The sequence below is a fragment of the Cicer arietinum genome, chromosome 1 (genome assembly GCF_000331145.2).
Source record: "Cicer arietinum cultivar CDC Frontier isolate Library 1 chromosome 1, Cicar.CDCFrontier_v2.0, whole genome shotgun sequence".
NCBI lineage: Eukaryota > Viridiplantae > Streptophyta > Magnoliopsida > Fabales > Fabaceae > Cicer > Cicer arietinum.
Genome location: NC_021160.2, coordinates 32,728,558 through 32,751,040, shown reverse-complemented (window position 1 = coordinate 32,751,040; position 22,483 = coordinate 32,728,558). Strand labels below are relative to the sequence as shown.

Below are 22,483 nucleotides of genomic sequence, written 5' to 3'. Positions count from 1 at the left end.
GAATTCAGCCCAGGATTCTGTTTTCATTAAAAATCTTCACCCCAATCGATTGCCCAATCGATTGGCTCAGTGAAAATCCTCATTTTTAGTTGTATGATTAGTTGCTCATGAATCTATCCATGTCTTGTTTTATTATGTGTTAATTAGGAGATCGAGAACTGCATTTTACCTTCAATTTCATTGGCAATGTACTGTGTGAACTTTTCGCATATTGAAAATCCTGTTAAGGTGCATGCTTAGTTAAAAAGTTGTTTTGAGCATTCAAAAACTTAACTGCTATGTGTTAACTGTTATTTTCTGGTTGGTGACCCTTTACACTATTGTGGAAATCTGGGCTTTGCCCTCAGATGAGAGTCAGGACGGCCCTACTGGTTCGTACCCTACGGACGGGGATGGAGATGGGAACGCTTGACTGCTGTTGTGTTAGGAGGATCTCACGGGGCGCGTGGAGATTACTCAGGGTGTATAGCTTTTTGGTAGGATGATCAGATTTGGATGATGTATAGGGACTAGGGGTCCTTCTTTTTGGGTTGGAGTATTTTAGTTTTGGAAAACTGTACTTATACAAATATTATCAGTTTGATATCATCTTTGAATGGGTTCCATGTACCATTTGATGTTTATGTAAAAATGTTTTGGATTTATAATTGGAGAAACTTTTCCGCTGCGTAAATTATAATGACTCAATTATTTATCCAAAAGCATTTCCTGATTTATTTCTTTGTTCGTTTTTAATTACTTTTAGAAAAAAAAAATATACCCTCGCTTTGAAAAACGGGGTGTTACAGACCACACCAACCCCATTGAAAAACAAACCAAACTAAACAATCAATCATTGAAATATATAATAAGAAAGACTAAGGTTAGGGGACAAACCAAAACACAAGTAAGATACAAAGAAAATCATTTTGTCTCGTTAAAAATATTACTTAAAAACTCATCGAGAGAAAACTAAGGTGAAAGAAAAAAGAGTGTCCTAACATAACAAATTGAGGGATCACACCAAACTCATTGAAAAACAAATCAAACTAAACACTCAATCATTAAAATATATAATAAGAAAGACTAAAGTTAGGGGACAAACCAAAACACAAGCAAGATACGAAGAATATCATTTGTCTCGTTAAAAATATTTTCTAAAAACTCACGGAGAGAAAACCAATGTGAAAGAAAAAAGAGTGTCCTAACATAACAAATTGGGGGGACCACACCAACCCAATTGAAAAACAAATCTAAACTAAACAATCAATCATTGAAATATATAATTAGAAAGACTAAAGTTATTCCTAAAAAAAAATATCTTTTAATGATGTACAAAATGAAATTTGACTAAGTAAAACACTTTAATAGCTCCGATAAACTCAACATGGAAAGCATAAGCAACCTTAATAAGCAAAACAAAGAACCCTAAGGAGGTTGTCCTATAATCCCAAAAAACACCCCCACAAGAAGTAAGACTAGCAGCACCATCATTGTTACATTTAACTCACACATAATTAGGGGGAGCCCCAAGATTTCTTTAATGGTCGGCGCCGTCATTGGGTGACACTAAATACCAAAAGCCTTAAAAGATGCAAAACTCCAGCATGGAAGAGAACACATAACCAATGGAAGAAGATCCAACCAAGTGCACAACAGAGTGAATGGACGCATAGTCAAAATTGATTATTGTGTATAAATGCTATTATTAATCCAATTTTATCATACATATAAATTGTAATAATAAAGATCCATATGTGAAATGTCTTTTGCTTTAATAGCAAGATTACTACATAGTTATTAGCTTCTGCGAATATACTTTTCACACGTTTCATGCGACCAATCAAAATTGAATTGACTAAATGAAGAAATCAACTTGTAAGGTGAGAACCGTCCACCACTTATAAATTCATTTTTATGTCATATCTCGTCCAATATGAAAACTCTAAGCACACCTTTTCATGTCCATAATCGGACATTTGGTGCATGAAACGAGTAACTCGATAACGGTGATCTAATAGTAGATGGTCCCACAGATCTTGGATTGACATACCATTATAAAATTGTCTCTATTTATAAACATTTCAGATCTTATTTATAATCAATGTGAGACGTCAATTTTTTTCCAATATGGGCAGTCTTATAAGTCAGAATTGTAAAGACAAATTAATACCAATATAAAAAATATAATATGGCACCAAATTCTATTCATTTGGCCATCCAAAATTTATTGTATCCGCACACCAACTCCAATAGTATTGGGCATTAGGGAGTATATTGAAAACAAGTCAAATTTCACATTGAGAGATAAAGACCAAAATGAGTTCATAGAGAGACATCTTTCACCTTAAAAACTAATTTTATAAAGGTTGAGTTTAGCATAACCAAAATTTTAAGATTCATCGCCCCATATGTTCTTTCATAGAATTGAGTGTTAAAGGTGACTGCCTCTACAAACTTCAAATGCAAATTTTTTATGGTGAAAGACATAAAATAAGTGATCAATTCAAGATAAGAAAACACAAACAAAGAGTCAAAGTTCTAGAAAATCTGAATCATGAAATCCCAAGTGTTAGGAAATCATGAGATAGACTTTTAAAAACTCATTTTAAAATTATTCTCATAAACGAAAAATTCTCTTAGTCCACAATTTCGTAAGCACAAAATTTTACAATAGTTTATGTGTTTACCTCTTGAAGCGTCGAGGAGAAAAATCACCAATATTGAACATCTCTCTTGAAATGTGCTCTAACTTTGATCACCAACGCAGAAATTACCAGTGTCATTACATAGTCTATGCGAGCACAAAATAGAACGTGGTGCTACCCATTCTATGATGGTAGTGGCAATCAAAATTACATGAGAAGTGTGCTCCCCTTCTATTATAGAGAATGTTCCACTAAAATCTTATGACTCCTATTTTGAACGCAATCCAAAATAAGTCCTAAATGATTGTATTTAATTAAACTATTTTAATTAAATACAAACTATTAATTATATCATATTTAATTCAATTAATTATCAACTCTCATTTTTTTTAGTCAAACCAAATTTAATTAAATAAATTATAAATATATGAATGTATTAAATTATATTTAATATGATTAACATCTAGTTAAATCAAATCTTATTTAATTTAATAATTTGTTCCACTATCCGAACTCTATGCGTATGACTCTTATAGGTTTTCACTGAAAGGATAATAGTATAACATATTATATATAGTTTATGTAATATAAAATATTTTAAACAATAATTGACATCTAACAATGCATCATTGCTACTCAAATCATGAGAAAATCGGTGATACGATTTAAACCTTACTGCAACCACTATTTATTGTTCAGTAATTGTTCCTTTATTCAAATGTCTAATTGAACACAAGTTATAATATGTGTAATTCTTGCAATGTTCAATTCTTTATTTCTCGATTCCAGTGTAGACATGTTAAACAAATGGACGCAATATCACATATTGGTCCATTCTAGCATGATCATGCATTTCCACGGTCTCACTCTATCAAGTGGCCTGAGACATAACTATTGTTATGTAGGAGAGACAAATTCTATCTACATCACTCACACCCTTCTACATGATTTATTGTCGGCTCAATAACCACCTTTATAATTGTTCTATTACAAACAACATTTAATGGCTTTAAAGCCTACAACTCCCCGTATAGGAATCGTAGTGACTTCAAGTCGATGAACTACTTACTATGGTCGCATGAGAATATCTAATGACACGTATAACAACAATCTCCCGCTAGCACTAAAGTGAATCAAGCATCAACATGACACATTGGTCTATTGTGAGTATCATACTATTACTTAGCAAGATACTTATTTATCATATTGTTTAGCATAGTCATTATGCGCATGTTCACTTCTCTCTTTTAATCATTTGTCGAATGATATATAAGCAACTAAGTAAATATTTGGATCATTGGTGAGATAAAGATTCTCTACCTTACACATTTACTTCATCATTAAAGCGAGATTAATGAAGTTTGTAAAAGTAGAATCTATATCAAGTTCAAAGGAACTTCCTTATCCAAACACCTTCTAATCACATTAGAAGTAGATGTACCTAACTATATACGAGAATTACAAATTATCCCTGATATGAAACTCTTCCATGTCAACGTACCACAATATATGCTAAACATAATCCAAAATGTGATCTTAAATTACTTTTATCGATTTTAAAGTAGTGTCAATGTAACACCTTACAATGACATCTTTCTTACCATCTATCAAAAATATGTCTTTAGTCAATTAGAAAATGAAAGGACATTCTCGATTACAATTTAGTGACCTTCACTACAAATAAAACTGATACCTTTTTGTTATATTCCAAGCATATAAGATATATGATCTACTACAATGATGCACATGATAATTCCATTTTCAAAGGAAATTATTCTGACGTATTCTTTCTCAAGTGATAAGATAGAAAATTATCTTCGAGAAAAATCATCATGATGTTATCATATGTATGTTGACTAAGATCAAACAACTACAAAGATCTATCTCTATCGATCATAAATGAATTAGATCGTTTTATTTATAAAAAAATTATAATAATAACAATATTAATATTAATAATATTAATAATGAATAAATAAATTAATAAAACATTACTCCACCCACTTTCACTCTCTTTCTATCTCACTCTCTTCATTTCCTTACCTCTCTATAATAGTTAATTAACTACATGCCATTAAGCCTCTCACTTTATTTGTACATTTAGATTTTTAACAAGTGGCCTTAGGGCCACCCTTATTTACATTTTTTATTGATCAATTTAATAAGAGAATTTTTGTAAAAAATCATTAATACATATTGAAATTTGTAAATAATCTTATATTAAATAACAAATAAAAAAGTAAAAATGGATCTTATAATTAGCAATAGAGAGTAACATATTACCAAAAGTCCAAGCCCCAATTTTATTTCTTTGGCACACAAGTCCCAATCTATACTCTAAAACAACTCACTAACGTCCAAATCATGCCAAAAGTACACATGAATTAATAACTACATTAACTAATTAATCTAAATAAATACACAGTGTTAATTATTGGTATGTACAAGCAATGGGAATCTTTATATTCAGACACCTTGAAATCATTGTTTTAGCAATTTTTCTCAAGTGTCCAATTTTAAAGCATTACACATCAAGAAACAAACATTGTACTTATTAGTCGAATATATACCATACACCAAATATTATAATATTAACAGTTCCCAGCTATAGCACACCTCAAAGAAACTTTTGGTACACTCTTCTCTCACATTTTCAAATTTAAAAATTTTCTATTTGAAATCCCGCAATTCGCAAACCTTTCCCTTTTTCCGTTTCTATCTGCTCCCTACTCTCTCTATCTCGTTTCTTTTCTAGCAAACACACCATTCAATTCTCCTCTCTCTATCTAATCCTTTCTCCATTAAAAAATGCATATGCTGTTAAGTATCCATGTCAATTACATGATGAATAACCAAAGGCGGAAGCGTACCTGTGAGAATTGCCATTGATGAAATCCTAGGATGATGATGATAGAGCCAATGGGTTGGGTGATCTTCCTCAGCAAAACACCCTGAAGACCTTGCTATCTTGATGGGGATAGAGAGAACCAAAGAGTTTTCTCTTTTAGGGTTTTGAAACTGAATAGTCTTATTGTTTTTGCCTTGGGGACCATTACCCCTATATATAACTATTATTGGTTATATCCCAAATTGCAGTATTTCCAATTCAGCCTCTTATTAAATTAGAAACTGCCTGATATCTACACTATTAATTTTCATAACTATTATGCTCTTTAGCCATAAACTATTATATATTATTTGACCCCTAGTTTATTGGCTAATTATATAATGACCCCAACACACTTTATTAATTAATTACATATGTGACCCATAAATCTTACAATCTCCCACTGGTCACACATGTATCCTTAGGAGTGTGTTAGACTTTATGACGTAAAAAATGTCATTATAATTACCTTGAGTATAATCCAAATTGTCCCGTCCATTAATCATATCAGCACATGGAACCAAGGAGGCTTTCGTCATAATAAGCATAACTAAACCCATCAATGATCACCCGTACTGACACAACTAACTGACATAGACCCATTATGAAAAGTGTAGCATGAAAATGAAGTTGGTCAATGCACGTCATGTCAATTTTCAACTGGTCCTACTTTATCGAATGAGATCATACCATAACTTAAATGTACAAAGTAACCAAAAACTGAATACTTTAAACTTTATTTCTGATCAGAAAGTCCAAATACAATGTATTTGTACTTTACAATTAAACATAGAACATGAATTACATAATGGACGAAACTCCCACTAAAATCAAGATTCCTCAAGCTGTAGCACACTCATGTGAGCAGTGTGCTCATGAAAGACCTTGGGTGGTAGACCTTTAGTGAGTGGATCCGCAATCATGGAGTTTGTCCTTAAGTGTTCTATGGATATCTGTCCACTTTGTACCTTCTCTTTAACAACTAGGAACTTAATGTCAATGTGCTTTGACTTGGTTGAGCTCCTATTATTGTTAGAATACAGGACTGCTGATCTATTGTCACAATACAACTTGAGTGGTCTTTCAATCCCTTCAACTATTTGCAGCCCTGTGACAAAATTTCTCAGCCAAATGCCCTGGTCAGATGCCTCATGAATTGCTACGAATTCTGCTGCCATGGTTGATGAGGCAGTAAGACCTTGCTTGGCACTACGCCAAGAAACTGCTCCACCAGCTAACAGAAAGACATAGCCTGAAGTTGATCTTAAGCTGTCTTGGCATCCCGCAAAATCCGAGTCAGAGTACCCAGTGATCTCTAACTGGTCTGACCTCCTATATGTGAGCATGTAGTTTCTTGTTCTCTTCAAATATCTCATGACCCTCTTGGCTGCTTTCCAATGGTCAAGACCTGGATTGCTTAAATATCTGCCTAAAATCCCTACTATGAACGCTATGTCTGGACGCGTACATACTTGGGCATACATAAGACTCCCTACAGCTGAAGCATAAGGGATCTTTTGCATTTCTTGAATTTCCAAACTTCCCTTAGGGCACTGTTTGAGACTAAACTTGTCTCCCTTAGCAACTGGGGTGTCCCCTGGTTTGCAATCCTGTAACCCAAACCTTTTGAGAACCTTATCGATATAGCTCTTTTGTGACAATCCAAGAATACCTCGAGATCTGTCTCGGTGTATCTGAATTCCTAATACAAAAGAGGCGTCACCAAGATCTTTCATCTCAAAATGCTTTGATAGAAATTTCTTAGTTTCGTGCAACATGCCTATATCGTTAGTGGCAAGCAGTATGTCATCAACATACAAGACCAGGAAAATATGTCTGCTCCCACTGAACTTATGATACACACAATCATCAACTGTATTCATCTCAAAACCAAATGAGAGAATTACTTGATGAAATTTATGGTACCATTGACGAGAAGCTTGTTTTAGCCCATAAATGGATTTTCTTAGTTTGCACACCATATTCTTTGGGTCTCCCAACACAAAGTTTTCTGGCTGCACCATATAGATCGTCTCATCAATGTCGCCATTGAGAAAAGCTGTTTTTACATCCATTTGATGAAGCTCCAAATTAAAGTGAGCAACAAGAGCCATGATTATTCTTAAAGAGTCCTTCGATGAAACCGGAGAGAAAGTCTCTTTATAATCAATCCCTTCCTTTTGAGTATAACCCTTAGCTACAAGACGTGCCTTATATCTCTCCACATTACCATTGGAATCCCGCTTGGTTTTAAAAATCCATTTGCAACCAATGGGTTTCTTTCCTTCAGGTAATGGGATAAGTTCCCAAACTGAATTGTCTTGCATAGACTTGTACTCCTCATTCATTGCTTCGATCCACTTATCTGAACGAGAATCTTGCATGGCTTGATGAAAGTTGACTGGGTCGTCTTCCGTCATGCCAACATTTTCCTCTACCTCATTGATAAATACTACATAATCATCCGAAATAGCATTTTTCCTTTCTCTAGTGGATCTCCGCAATGGAGCTGGCTCTTGAGGCACTTGTTCTTGAGGATCTTGAATTTGATCTGGATTTTGTTCTTCCTGAACAACCAGATCATCTTGAGTTTGTTCAATAATGGGAAAGTCAATTGGTGGAAGAATCAGTTCTGGAATTGTTACAGATTCTTCCTCAAAGACAAAATCTTTAACCTTAATCTTCCCCCCAAACTCAATATCCTCAAAGAACGTTGTCGTTCCCGTCTCAAAAATTGTTCTCAAATTAGGATCATAAAATTTATAGCCCCTTGATTTTTCTGAGTACCCTATAAAATAGCTGCTAATTGTTCGGGGTTCAAATTTCTTTTCATTCGGCCTATAAGGCCTTGCCTCAGCTGGACATCCCCAAACATGAAAGTGCTTCAGGCTAGGCTTACGCCCAATCCAAAGCTCATAAGGTGTTTTAGCCGCTGCCTTAGTTGGTACTCTATTAAGAATGTATGCTGCTGTTTTTAATGCCTCTCCCCAGAGTGACTCTGGCAAGGTGGAATGACAAATCATACTCCTTACCATATCCTTAAGAGTCCTGTTTCGTCTTTCAGCTACACCATTCATGCTGGGTGACCCCGGCATAGTGTATTGTGGGACGATTCCACATTCCTCTAGGTATTTGGCAAATGGTCCCGGACGTTGTTCACCTGAACCGTCATATCTGCCGTAGTATTCACCACCACGATCAGATTTGACCTTTTTAATTCTTTTATTAAGTTGATTCTCAACTTCTGCCTTAAAGGATTTGAACACGTCTATTGATTGGGACTTTTCGTGAATTAGGTAAAGGTAGGCATATCTAGAGTAATCGTCTATGAATGATATAAAATATTGTTGACCATTCCAAGAAGGAGTTGGAAATGGCCCACAGATGTCCGTATGTATCAATTCTAAGACGTCTGTAGCTCTATATGCGCCTAATTTCTTATCTTTAGTCTGTTTTCCTTTAATGCATGCTACACAAACGTTAAGGTCTGTGAAGTCAATGGAATCTAAAATTCCATCTGACACAAGTCGTTCAACTCTATTTTTAGAGATGTGACCTAGACGTTTGTGCCAAAGCACTCCTGAATTGAAATTGTCAATTTTCCGCTTAGTACCACGTGATTCCACATTCAAGGTTTCATTATAGTTAGCCACAGTTTCCAACAAATAAAGATTATCATAACCAGAAAGTAAACCGGTTCCAACAACATTCGAATTTAAAGACAAAGTAAATTCTTTATTCCCGAATGAACAATAATATCCTGATTTGTCCAAATAAGAAATAGAGATCAAATTCCGTCTAAATGACGGTACAACAAAAGTGTCTTTTAAATCCAAATAATGACCGGAACTTAATAATAATCTAAATTTTCCTATGGCTTCAACTTCTACCTTCTTCCCATCTCCTACATAGATGCATCTTTCAGTATCACTAGGCTTTCGGAAGTTCAGGCAACCCTGCATTGAAACACTGATGTTAGTAGTTGCACCAGAGTCTAACCACCAAGTGTTTCCAGGTACTGAAGCTAAATTAACCTCAGAACAGACCAAAGACAGAATCATACCTTTCTTAACACGCCAAGCGTGATATTTGGCACAATCCTTCTTCACGTGTCCAGAACTCCTGCAGAAGAAGCAGTTGTTATCCTTAGTCTGCTTCTTTTGTTCTGGACCCTTAGCAGCAGCTTTGTTCTTGGGCTCCTCAATTCTTTTCCTTTTGCCCTTGTCTTTAGAGATGCTAGTAAAGTGAGCACTTTCAGTCCTATCTTGCTTCAGCCTGTCCTCTTCTTGCACACATAATGAAATGAGCTCATTAAGAGTCCATTTCTCCTTTTGACAATTATAAGTCACCTTAAACTGACTGAATTGCGAAGGAAGAGACAGCAATACTAAATGAATGAGTAAGTCATCTGACAACTCAAGCTTTAGACCTTTAAGCTTAGAAGCAATGTTGGACATCATCATAATGTGCTCTCTTATATTTCCCTTGCCTTGATACTTCATGGAAATTAAATTCTGAAGCAAAGAACTTGTTTCAGCCTTATCACTTTTTACAAAGCGTTTTTCCATCTCAGCAAGGAAATTTTTAGTTGTATCTATCTCATCCGAGACAGCACCTCTAAAGACTTCAGGAATGCAACGCTTTATGATCATAAGACTTATGCGATTTGAGCGATCCCATTTCTCATACTCTAATTTTTCTTCAGAAGAACTAGAGTCCTTAGGAGTAGAGGGTCGATCAATTCTTAATGCAAGGTCTAGATCCATGCAGCCAAGAACAATCAGAATGTTCTCTTCCCATTCCTTAAAATTTGTCCCATTAAGGACAGGAATAGAACTCAAATTTGCAGATATGGAAGCAACCGATGCTGTAAATTAGATAAAGAACGAAACTTAGAAACTCACATTACAGGAAAATAAATCAATAAATAAATAAATAAATACATATGTTCAAATCATAGAATTTAACCCATCTCAAGATACCCAGTGCACCATTGATGTCAAGTCTTTGGACAGTAACACCAACTGCTAGTGGTACTCTTGTTGCAACGATCGAATATTGACAATAAGACATGTCAAACAATAAACCTTCCTTTGGGCCGATTTACTGCTCACATGTATACCAAATAATTGTCACACATTTATCATCGCAGGTGTACCATGTAATTCTGCCAAATATTAACCTTCCTTTGGGCCGGTCAATACCCGCATGAATAAACATATACACATCCATTTGATACTCTTCACGAACAATTTAGACAAGAGAGGTCACTTTGGCGACATCAAGTTTCAATTAACTCATTCAAAAAATGTCAAACTTGACTTGAACATATATTTATTATATCCAAATAAAACAATATCAAAAAAATATGTTCACTAATATAAACATTATTTCATTAGTAAATCTTCAAAAAAAAAAAAATTATAAAACAATAATTATCAAAAAAAAAAAAATTCTAAAAGCCCTTAAGGAAGTTGCTTAAAATTATTAAGTCTTCAAACTAAATTATTAAAACGATTACGAAATGCTCAGGCTGAGATCGAGCAAGGGAAGTCATCAGCCATATTTGATTTCATCTTATACAATGACAAACTTGAGGAGTGCTATGAGAGTCTTAAGGTAACTCTCAACTACCTTACATCAACTCGTTTTCTTTAATCGGTTAAACATCCTGACATAGAATCTTCACTTGTACAGAAATTATTGGGACTTGATGGTTATGTCACTCTATTGCAACTGGGGTATTGAAGTTAAATTGGTGTTTTAATGTTTCTATCCAACAGAAATAGAGATTAGTCTCCCAATGGATCATCATTCGGTATTGAAAACTGAAGACAAAAACCTCACAAACTGCAACCCTTTAATTGAATCAAACAAGTAAGCCTTGTGAAACACATAAACTTATTAGCAACCAAGAGTAAAAGATCAAGTATTGACTTTGTGTTTGTTTGAGCAGGATAATGTTAGATTTGTCCTCACTTGAAGGGGTTGCACCTGTGAGGACAAGAGGGCTCGATTTTCGATATTCAACAAAATGCATTAACTTGACAGGCATTATTCAAATAACATTATTCAAACTAAGCCCCTAAGGTAATCCAATGGACACAAAAAAAAAAAAAAGATCATTATTCAAATATGGCAGAAGTTCATGGCATTATTCACAATTCATTAATTGTTCCAATCATCCAAATTCCCAAATTACAAAACCTAAGATTTCAATCATGTCAAAATTCCCAAATTGAATCCTAAAACAAAGACAATAACCGAATTTCATCATGAATTAAACATGGTAAGCTCTGATACCAATTGTTAAGTATCCATGTCAATTACATGATGAATAACCAAAGGCGGAAGCGTACCTGTGGGAATTGCCATTGATGAAATCCTAGGATGATGATGATAGAGCCAATGGGTTGAGTGATCTTCCTCAGCAAAACACCCTGAAAACCTTGCTCTCTTGATGGGGATAGAGAGAACCAAAGAGTTTTCTCTTTTAGGGTTTTGAAACTGAATAGTCTTATTGTTTTTGCCTTGGGGACCATTACCCCTATATATAACTATTATTGGTTATATCCCAAATTGCAGTATTTCCAATTCAGCCCCTCATTAAATTAGAAACTGTCTGGTATCTACACTATTAATTTTCATAACTATTATGCTCTTTAGCCATAAACTATTATATATTATTTGACCCCTAGTTTATTGGCTAATTATATAATGACCCCAACACACTTTATTAATTAATTACATATGTGACCCATAAATCTTACATATGCATCTATATCTTCTGATTTGGAATTCAGGAATTGGTGATTTTTTTTTTTGCTTCAAGACTTCAGTTTTGCTGCATTTGTGTTATTGCTTCAAAAACTAGAAGTGACTTCTCTTTATTCTTCTTTGACACTTTTTTGAAGGATTCAAAATTTGTGAGTATCTTAAATAACTTTTTCTGCACATGCTAGAAGCACATACTAATTTACATTACCCTCGGAAGGTCTTGGTGATGCCTATAGAAGAACATTTTCAAATCCTGTGTTTGGCAGTGATGGAGATGCAAAGTTGTTATTAATTGATTTCTAACATTGATTGTTTGGTAGTGTACAGATTTAAGCTCAAGTTGTGTTTCATTTTGCTGCAAAAATATGCAATTGGGAGTGTGTCAGGTTCGGTTACATTCGGTGGTATAATTTGAACATGTTTTAGTCCTTACCTTTTAATATTGTGAGGTATGCTGATTGTATTGATGTTATTGAAGAATCTTTTATATATGTATGGAATCAGAAAGGGTTTATTAAAACAAACTATGATGATTTAAACTTTTGGAGCAATTTTTCTACGTTGTTCTGTAGTATTAAGCTATGACCCATAACTCAAAGCTCGAGTGGCAATAATAGAAGATGGATGTAGAGAATACAACAAAAAATAGTAGATTAAGAACAAATGCTTTTTTACTGTATTTTTTAAACAAATAAAGTCATGTGTGCTCTGTTATTATCAAACTTGAGTAGACATTTTCTTTTTATGGAATATTGACTCGTGTAAATTATTACATTGACCAACTTGGCGTATTTTGATGAATTACAATTAATGAAATTAAACTTGCAGCATACATTTTCAATTGGATATATTCCCCAAATTAGAATAATTGGAATAAGTCATGAAAAAAATTGTTTTGGGTAGGACAACAAAATTTGACTTTTATGAGATGAGATGTACATTAATAATCTATATAATAATAAATAGATTAAATAACACCGTGATCCTTTTTACTTAATTTTAATTAATATTTTAATTATTTATCTTTTTTTTTTTAATTTGGTTTTTTATTTTAACTTTAAATGATAATTTGATATTTTATATTTTAAAATGTCAACAATGTTATCATATTTTTTTTACAAAAATTCATCAAAATTTTCAAACAAAACACATAAAATTAATTATATTTTTAAATATAATAGAAATTCCATCAAATTTGTAACTTAAATCTTATTCTTTATTTGATGTTGTTATAGATGAAAATATGAGTTTATTTAAATATTTAAGTTATGAATTTGATGAAATTGCATTATATTGAAGATGATACTTAATTTTATGGATTTTGTTTAAAATTTTTGATAAATTTTTTGAATTTTTGCAAAAATAAAAATAACATTGTTGACATTTTAAAACATAAAATATCAAATTGTCACTTAAAATTAAAATAAATGACCAAATCGAGAAAAAAAATATAAAAAACTAAAACGTTAACTGAAATTAAGTTAAGGGTTTATAATAATTTCAAAATATTAATCATTTAATATTATTAAAAAAAACATATATGACATGTTATTTAAAATATATCATATAATTCATTTTAATTTAAAAATTTAAAATAATAATAAAAACTATGAAATTTTAAAATGAAAAAAACTAGTTTTAAAAATAGATAAAATAAAAGATAAAAAAGTTATAATTAAATCTAAATATTTTTAGAATTATATAAATTTAATTCTTTGCAATTGTATAAAATAATTTTACGTGTTTTAAATTATAGTAAAATTACTCATTTTATAAATAATTATTTGAATACACTTTTTCCATGAATTACTTGGCACGCACAGGTGTAAATATTAGTGTCAAAATAGATGACGCATGGTGATGCCCATATTGGTAATTTTGTAGAACTGTACAAACAAAGAATCCTCCTACGCCACAGGACACCGCTCGATTCAAAGAAAGCTAGAAAGGGAACAAACACCATAAATATAAAACCAAACAAACTATACATTCTTACCACCAATTCACCATTCTCCTCTCTTGTACATCAAGTCTACAACAGTTCCCGTATCTTTTATTTTTTATTTTTGACACATAGTTTCCGTTTCTTTAATTTTCCCTCCTCTCAAAACTCTAGCCTTCTTCTTTAATTGAGGTTAGATTCAATAGCATTAATAATGGGTGCAACGGATAAGATCTGGAATCCCGTACAAGTCGCAGAACAAGCTCGTAATGACTACGCCTCGGAGATTTTTCCATCTCGTCTTTCCATTGATCCCTCTCTCTCCCTTTCTCAAATGACACCTCTCGTCATGTTCGTAACTCTTTTCCCTTTTTCCCTTTTTTTTTTTGACGTTGTTTTTTTCTCAACTTGTATGGGTTTGTTCGCTTTTGGTTGCTGAGAAAATGAACGAAAATCGGGAGATTTTTTTTTATGGAGGGGGTAAAGATTTTAGTTGTTCCGGAATGTTGGGAACAGTTCAATTTGGTTGTGTAAACTGTTATTGATGTTGAATTATTGAAATTTGGGATTTGTTTCTGCAATTGAATGCATGTTACTTACCCTGAAATTTATTTATTGTTCTTTTACCTTGTGATTGAATGCAGTAATTTGTGCAAGGACATGTTCAAGGCCTGGTCAAAATTAGACGATTCTTGCTTTCATATTGAGAAAATTTCTGGAGGCATAACAAATTTGTGTGAGTTTTTTCTCTTAAAAATTAGTTAATGGCTTATTTGCTAAATCCATAAAAATGGCTAGCTTAATTACTCTTTTGTGATTGACATAGAACCTAATTGACATTGGTTATATTTGTCATTGTCTGTCAGTACTGAAGGTTTCAGTTAAACAAGGGAATTCTATTGATGATATTATAACCATCAGATTGTATGGACCGAACACCGAGTTCATCATTGATCGCCACAGAGAATTGCAGGTTAGACATTGTACTGCATGGTTACATACAAAACATGTTTTCTTTAAGTCAAATGTTGCCATGCATTGATGATGCTGTTTTGATTTTGTTTTTTTTGCGCAAGTGTTGTTCTCTAGCTGATGAACATAAGAATTTCAAGTGAGTCATATTTTTCTGGATGGTATATGTGTACCGTATTGGTGGTTCTTCATCAATATACCATTGCTAGTTGAATTTGAATATTTGATTTTGATCTGAATTGAATTCAGCCTGTAGAAGCTATAGTGAGAACTGAGAAGTGTAGATTAAATGGAGGATAGTCTGATTCCTTGCTTTGTTTTTTTTTTTTATTATCTCTTTCCATCTTTTTGAATTAGTAGAAATCTAAAAATTTCTTTAAATTTAGATATATGGATTCCTTTAATATGTTTTGTAGATTTCATTATTCTGAATATGCTTAAGCAAGGTCAAACTAAAATTATGATAATAATAACAACAACAAACATTATGAAGAGGGATAAAGATAAGCAATCCGAACTTCCGATATCTTAAAACTTCTGATAAACACATATATCTAATAGGTTTAGCGGCTCAAATATTTGTTTATTAACCTAAAATGAGAAAATAGAAGCCATTTTTTTGCATTTTTACTCATACTTTATGTTTACATTCCTGTACAGATTTGCAGAGAAGATTTTGGTTGTGATCAGAAAAATATGAATTCTAATGGCTATTTTAGTTGATTTTTGAAACTAAGTTAGGCAATAGGATAGATTAAGTGCATCTCTTTATATTCTAAATAGCTTACTTGAAGTTTCTACCTTGTCATTTTTTCTGAAATGCTTTTCAGGCCATCAAATACATCACTGCTGCAGGATTTGGTGCTACGTGGCTTGGAATATTTGGAAATGGCATGGTGCAATCTTTTATTAATGCGTATACTCTTACTCCATCAGGTACAAATGGAAAAACTCATTTTGAGCACAAATGACTATGTCAGATTGATAAATGTTCATAAATTTTGTTAGATTGCCTGCGTTTTAGTGTTACTGATAGTATGTTCAGAAAGTTATGTCCAGCGAGTTTCTACCCAATATTGTAGTTTGTATATATGGAAAATTTCTTTTTTGACTGAATGTAGCATTTGTAGGGATAATATTAGGGACACAGTCTTGTAGAATTGTAGAAAATTTCTTAGTCAATATGTAACAAAAAGTTACCTTACGGATAAGTTTCAAGTACATCCAACCGGTTACTAGATATTAACTTTAGGGTGCCATAGTCGTGGAGTAAAGTTCTTACTCGAAAAACTTATATTGTATTGGGATCGCTTGGTTTTGAATTTATCTGACCCAACCTTGGACTCTTGTCTGCCAACAATGGGCCATGAAGGCTCTAAGCTGAAGTTCTCCTTATTACTGTCGAGAGTCTCACATTAGATGAAGATGAAGTATGACCGAAAAATATGTTTACAATTGAGAGGCATCTCTCGGGTTTTGTAAGGGTTCAGTTGGACTGTACCCTAATTTTAAGATGGTACTAGAGCCTATCCAAGATCGTTTGACCACTCCGCTAGTAGGCCACTTGGATCACGCTCCAAATGTCCAATCTTGGGGGTGAGGGGTTGGGGTGTGTGTTGAAAGTCCTTCATTGGATGAAATATGGCTTAAAAAGAGGTTTGATTTGTAAGGATTGAGTTAGGTACAACCTAAATTTTAAGAATTTACGAACTTGATGCACATTATGATATTTTTTTATTTTACCCAACTTTTTTAATGAAATCTCCACAATATTATGATAGACCTGTAGCACATGTTCATTCTAGAAAAATGAAGTTGGGCTGAGTGGTGGGCTAGATGGAAGTGAGAGGATGCATATGTTTGGAAGGAGAAGCAGCAGAAGAGTTGAATAACATGGGAAAATACCAAGAGTTTGTTGGAACTTGGAAGAGAGTGGGAAGCCTGTAACAACAAGGACGATTGTCATGTGTGGAGAAACGGAAGGCAAGAATTGAGTAGGGTGGAATGGTTTACGATTGTGATATTTTGTCCTTCTGCAGAATTCCATTTAATCTGCTTTTTCTTGTTACAGAGGGCTACTTTTGGGGTGGGCTATGACTGATATTTTGTCCTCCCTATTTTATAATCCAATTTCAAATTCACACACACAATATTGCTTCTTTGAATTTTGTGAATGTAGTATCATAGAGTAAGCTTATAATTTGATATTAGCTTTCATTCAATTACGTGTTCTTAATGCTTTTGATGACCTGTAGAGCTACAACCTGATTAATGCATCATGAATGCTTTTCCTCCACGGCAGATATGCGGGACCCAAAACTTGCTGCTAAAATAGCCAAACAACTTCGAAGATTTCATCATGTGGAAATTCCAGGTTCTAAGGAACCTCAATTATGGAATGATATCCGGAAGTTTTTTGAGAAAGGTTCTTTCTTATTTTCTTCCCTGTAATTCATTTTTAGGGTGAATTTGATTTGTGTTGATTGAATGTTAGGATTTTGACCATGACAGCATGACTCTGGCCAAATTTTGAGCTTCCCTTTAGCTTTGTCATAGTTTTAACAGTTCTCCTGATTTTGAATTTGAGAGACATATCTTATGATTCTAGAATGATTCATTATGCTATGTGAAGAAATATCTTATGATTCTAGAATGATTCATTATGATTCTAGAATGACTCTGGCCTAACTGGCTTAATATTAATCTATTTGGTGTCTACATATTCTTTCTTCTTAGTCCTATATGAAAATACTCCATCAAAATATTAAAATGGTTATTAATATAAAGAGGAACCTCATGCAAATTTCTTTGGTCATTGGCTAAGTATACGGTTGAAAGGTTGGTGTTATTAGTATTTGAACTGCCTGAATTTTTTTCTCTTCATTTACAGCATGCAATCTAAAATTTGATGATACTGAAAAGCAAAAGACTTACGAGGCAATTTCATTCACGGAACTTCATGATGAAATTTATAAGCTCCAGGTGCTTGTTCTTTCATACTTATTTTAGTCGTTATCTCTGTATTTTTATTTCTTGTAATGCATAGTCAAATAATTCACCATCTTCGAAAGTCCAATGCTAATCACTAAGTATGAAAGTTTTTAGATTTTAAGATTGGCTCATCCAAAGACCCATGATGAATGCAATCAGCATGTGCTTCGAATCTTACTAGTAATGTAGACGAGTTGAGTTTTGTTTCTACGAGATTTAGGTTACAGTTACTAGCTACAAATTCCAGAGAGATTGAAAAGTGCCAAAATATTACAAAACGGAATTAAAAGAAAAATAACAGAAACTTTTAAAAGAGAAGGAACATGAGCACGGGTTAAAATTCCAGTTTACAGAGTAGCTATGATTTGATTGGCCCCAATCCTATGCAATCTATGCCCCTTTCGCTTCAGGTTTAGAGTCCAAACATATGATCAAGCTCACAATTGTAATTAATCTTGAATCCCTCTCAACCAAAAGCCCTATTACATCTGGTGAAATTGTTCGAAATATCCATTAAGCTCAGGAATGTACAAAGATCACACAAATTGTTCACTTCAATCCTGAACATAATGATGAAGTCAATTCTGCAATTTTCTAATTTTGAGAATTTCATTATATTTATTATATAATTAGCTTAATCATGGAGGCATTCTGAAACAAAGTGAACAATCAATAAAGTATCTAAAAAAGAAAGTAAACAATCTATAGGACAACAAAAACTCGAATTAATCAGCAATTTTGTCAAACACCTAACTCAGACAAGGATCATAAGGAGGGTAATAGATCGTAGTTCAGAGAATCGTAATACGGGTTGTAAGATGCTACAAGAAGATAAGATAATAACTCGTAGAAGGATCATAAATTCGTGATAAAAAATCGTAGAACCATAACCTCTAAAATCATAATCAAATTCATAATCACGACAATTAACTTATAAGATTAAAATTCAAAACATAAAAAACTCAAGAATAATAATAATAAGTTTGTTTCAGAATAATAATGATAATAATTAATTAATTAGGGTTGGTGGTTTTATTTTTTATTTTTTATGTTTATGAATTTGATTATGATTTTAGAGGTTACGATTTTGTATTACGATCTTTCTACAAGTTATTATCCTGTGTTCTGGTAGTATCTTACTATCCGTGTTATGATTCTCCAAGTTTCAATTACCCTCCTTCCAATCCTTGTCCGAGTGATGTGTTTGACAACATTGTTTGTCATATTTCAATTAGCTTTCTTCTTCATCTCAAGCAATTCCTGGATCAATCAAAATGTGAAAATTTGGTGGCAAAAGGATATGAAATTGATGCAGTTTCTCTCTTTAATCTATGAAAAAGTCTATGTAATAGTAAAGAACTCTATCTCAATACAAACCAAATGATTGAACATTGGATTAAAAACTCACACCATAAATCCATTCATGAGGACTTATCATGCCCAAGTGTCTTGGCTTAGGGATATAACATCATCTTATTCCTTCCCAGTTTTGTGTTTGTGATGGTAGTTCATGAATAAGCTTTGGTAAATTTTTTAAAAAGGATGAATTAGTTTCAGAGAATGATGTATTTTATGTTCGTAAAAAATTATTCTCCTAACATATGCATATGTTTTTTATTTTGCAACAGCTGTTGTGTGATCGTCTCAAATCTCCTGTAATTTTTGCTCACAATGACTTGCTTTCTGGAAACATAATGATTAATCATGAAGAAGGTATATACTTACCTCAATTATAAGGAGACCGACAATTATGTTTCATTTGTCATTCTTCTTTCTAAACTGTGTGGATGTTGGAAAGACATGACTCAATGATCCAACCCATACTGCAATTTACTTATTACTGATTAGGGAGCAAGTCATGGTGTTGCATTTTATGTTAAAAAGATGTAATATCCATGTGTTTCTTTAATGGTTGCTAAATGGTTTAGTAAAAAAGTCACCTTACAGGTAGGATCACAGGGTTTGTATAATATCTACCATTTTCATTTTTGAGAAGTTAAACTAAAGCAGGAAAATTAAGTATGCAAGATTAATCGTGATCTACAAGTTGCTGAGGTTGTTTGGTAACAGGAATTTATGATGTGAATATATTCTATTAGTTTATAACAGTCATAAGGAGACCAACATCCCTCAGGAATGGGCATTCCACATCAGAAATAATGTGACATTCTCATATAAAGAGAGAATGCTTAGTACCATTGGTGGGAGGCAAATGTAAATCCCTTAGTAAGTGCTCAATGAGCCTAGGTCTTGTCTACTTTGGACTGGCGCACCATCCCCCCACCCTAAATTTTTTGCGTAAAAACTTATTTATTGATTCATCTGAGTTTTTAATCTTTGATTTGTTCTGAAAAATGTCCAGATAAACTTTACTTCATTGATTATGAATATGCATCATACAACTACAGAGGCTTTGATATAGGGAACCACTTTGCAGAATATGCTGGTTTTGATTGTGATTTCTCCTTGTAAGTTCTTTATGCTTGCGTTTCTGGCTTTACTTGGTCATGATTAATTTCTTAGTTAATCAATATTTTGTCATGCAGGTACCCAAATAGGAATGAACAGTTTCATTTCTTCAGGCATTACTTACAGCCTGAAAGACCTCAAGAGGTACTAATCATATTGAGGAGGATTAATATTTAAAATTGCATTTTATTTCATTGTTTCCAGATTATCAACTGTGGCCATGAGGTCAGTCAGTCACATTATTTAGGTTTGTACTGTCAATGATTAATAAACCATTTCAGTGCCGCTTAATATTTGAAAGGCATCTTTTTATTTTTATTTCTGGGCTGGGGAGGGGAGAGGATAATTGGATAACATTGGTTAACTCTTCTTCATACTTGCTACAAAATTCACTTACCTGTCAGCCATTAATCTCTTTTTGGGTAGTTAATGGAAAATGTCAAATTGATACTTAAGAAAATTATTTAGCTAGTGGCAGTGATTTATTGTTTGGTCACTCGTAGGCTGCAACCCTTCAGTTGTTTCATTAGGCTTGCTTTGCAGTTGGTCAAGAAGATGATGTTTCTGCTATTTAAAACCGGAGTCTCTTTCCCACATAACTGCTTTCATTCCCAACTCTTTTTGAAACTTGATTTGGACTTGATTTCCCTGCTGCATATTTCCTGCCAATAATATTACCTACTTAGAAAACACATGCACCTGAGGATATGTAAAATATTGGTGATGGTGTCAGTAATTTAGGTTCTTTTCTTCTCCATCTGTCATTTATTTCTGTAAGATCTTTAATACCAATCCATAATACAGGTGCCTCAGAAGGATCTTGAAGCTTTGTATATTGAGGCAAATACATATGCACTGGCTTCACACCTTTTCTGGGCTTTGTGGGGGCTAATTCAGGTAATATATTTCCTTTTTTTATGCTTGTTTTGCTTTCTTATTAAAATGATATACATGACTATTGATTTTTTTGCATGATAAACAGGCAAAGATGTCCCCGATAGATTTCGATTATCTTGGTTACTTTTTCAAACGATACAAGGAGTATAAAAGGCAGAAAGACCAGGTTGAATCACTGGCAATATCGTAACTTGCAGAATGCGATTAGTAGATATAGATTCTACTTCATCAATCACTCCTAGATTCTACCCTGATTCATGTAGTTAAATGTTTGTGTAAAATATCTTTTGTAGACGCTCATTACATAAAGGCAAGTTTAGGCATTTAGTTTGTGCTTTGCTAGCTCCTTATATTGTAATTCTGAAATTTTGGCTTTCAAATGGATCTATCATTCTTTTTCCTGTATTGTGACGTTTCAAATTTTGATCTCCTAACTTTTCACCCCTTCTTCCTACAGAATTGCATATTTGGTCCATTTATTTTTACATAATTACATTAAAATTGGTTAATTATTTTTAGGTTATTTTCTTGCAATATAGTAATAGTTTGATCATTATACATCGTGAGATTGAACAAAGAGTGATGTGGCGTAGTCACTATGTTTTCTTCACGATTTTGTAGTTTATTTAACAAAAGTGGGTTTTTTTTTTTTTCAATACCCTCATTTTGAAAAAAGAAACATTAAAATACCTCCATTTGAAAAAAAAAACACCAAAATGCCCTTTTTTTTTTTTAGTTACAAGTCGCCATTTGGAATGACGACTTCCCACTTGGTTTTTTTTTAAAAAAAAAATATTTCAATTTTTTTTAATTTTTAATGTAATTATATATATAATTAATTCATATAATTCATAAAAATATATAAAAAATAAATAAATAGAAATTTTAAATTATGAAATTTTTTTAGTAAACCCAAGTTTT

General features: G+C 33.0%; 1 protein-coding gene across 1 annotated transcript; it reads left to right on the top strand.

Moving 5' to 3' along the window:
* Positions 1–14,225: 14,225 nt before the first annotated feature.
* LOC101498792 (probable ethanolamine kinase) lies at positions 14,226–21,967 on the top strand. Its single transcript, XM_004488472.4, has 11 exons — positions 14,226–14,584; positions 14,878–14,969; positions 15,100–15,206; positions 16,036–16,141; positions 17,508–17,630; positions 18,096–18,187; positions 19,825–19,909; positions 20,559–20,664; positions 20,743–20,809; positions 21,470–21,562; positions 21,648–21,967. The coding sequence occupies exons 1-11, from the start codon at positions 14,448–14,450 to the stop codon at positions 21,750–21,752; spliced, it is 1,113 nt and encodes a 370-aa protein (XP_004488529.1). The 5' UTR covers positions 14,226–14,447; the 3' UTR covers positions 21,753–21,967.
* The last annotated feature ends 516 nt before the right edge of the window (positions 21,968–22,483 follow it).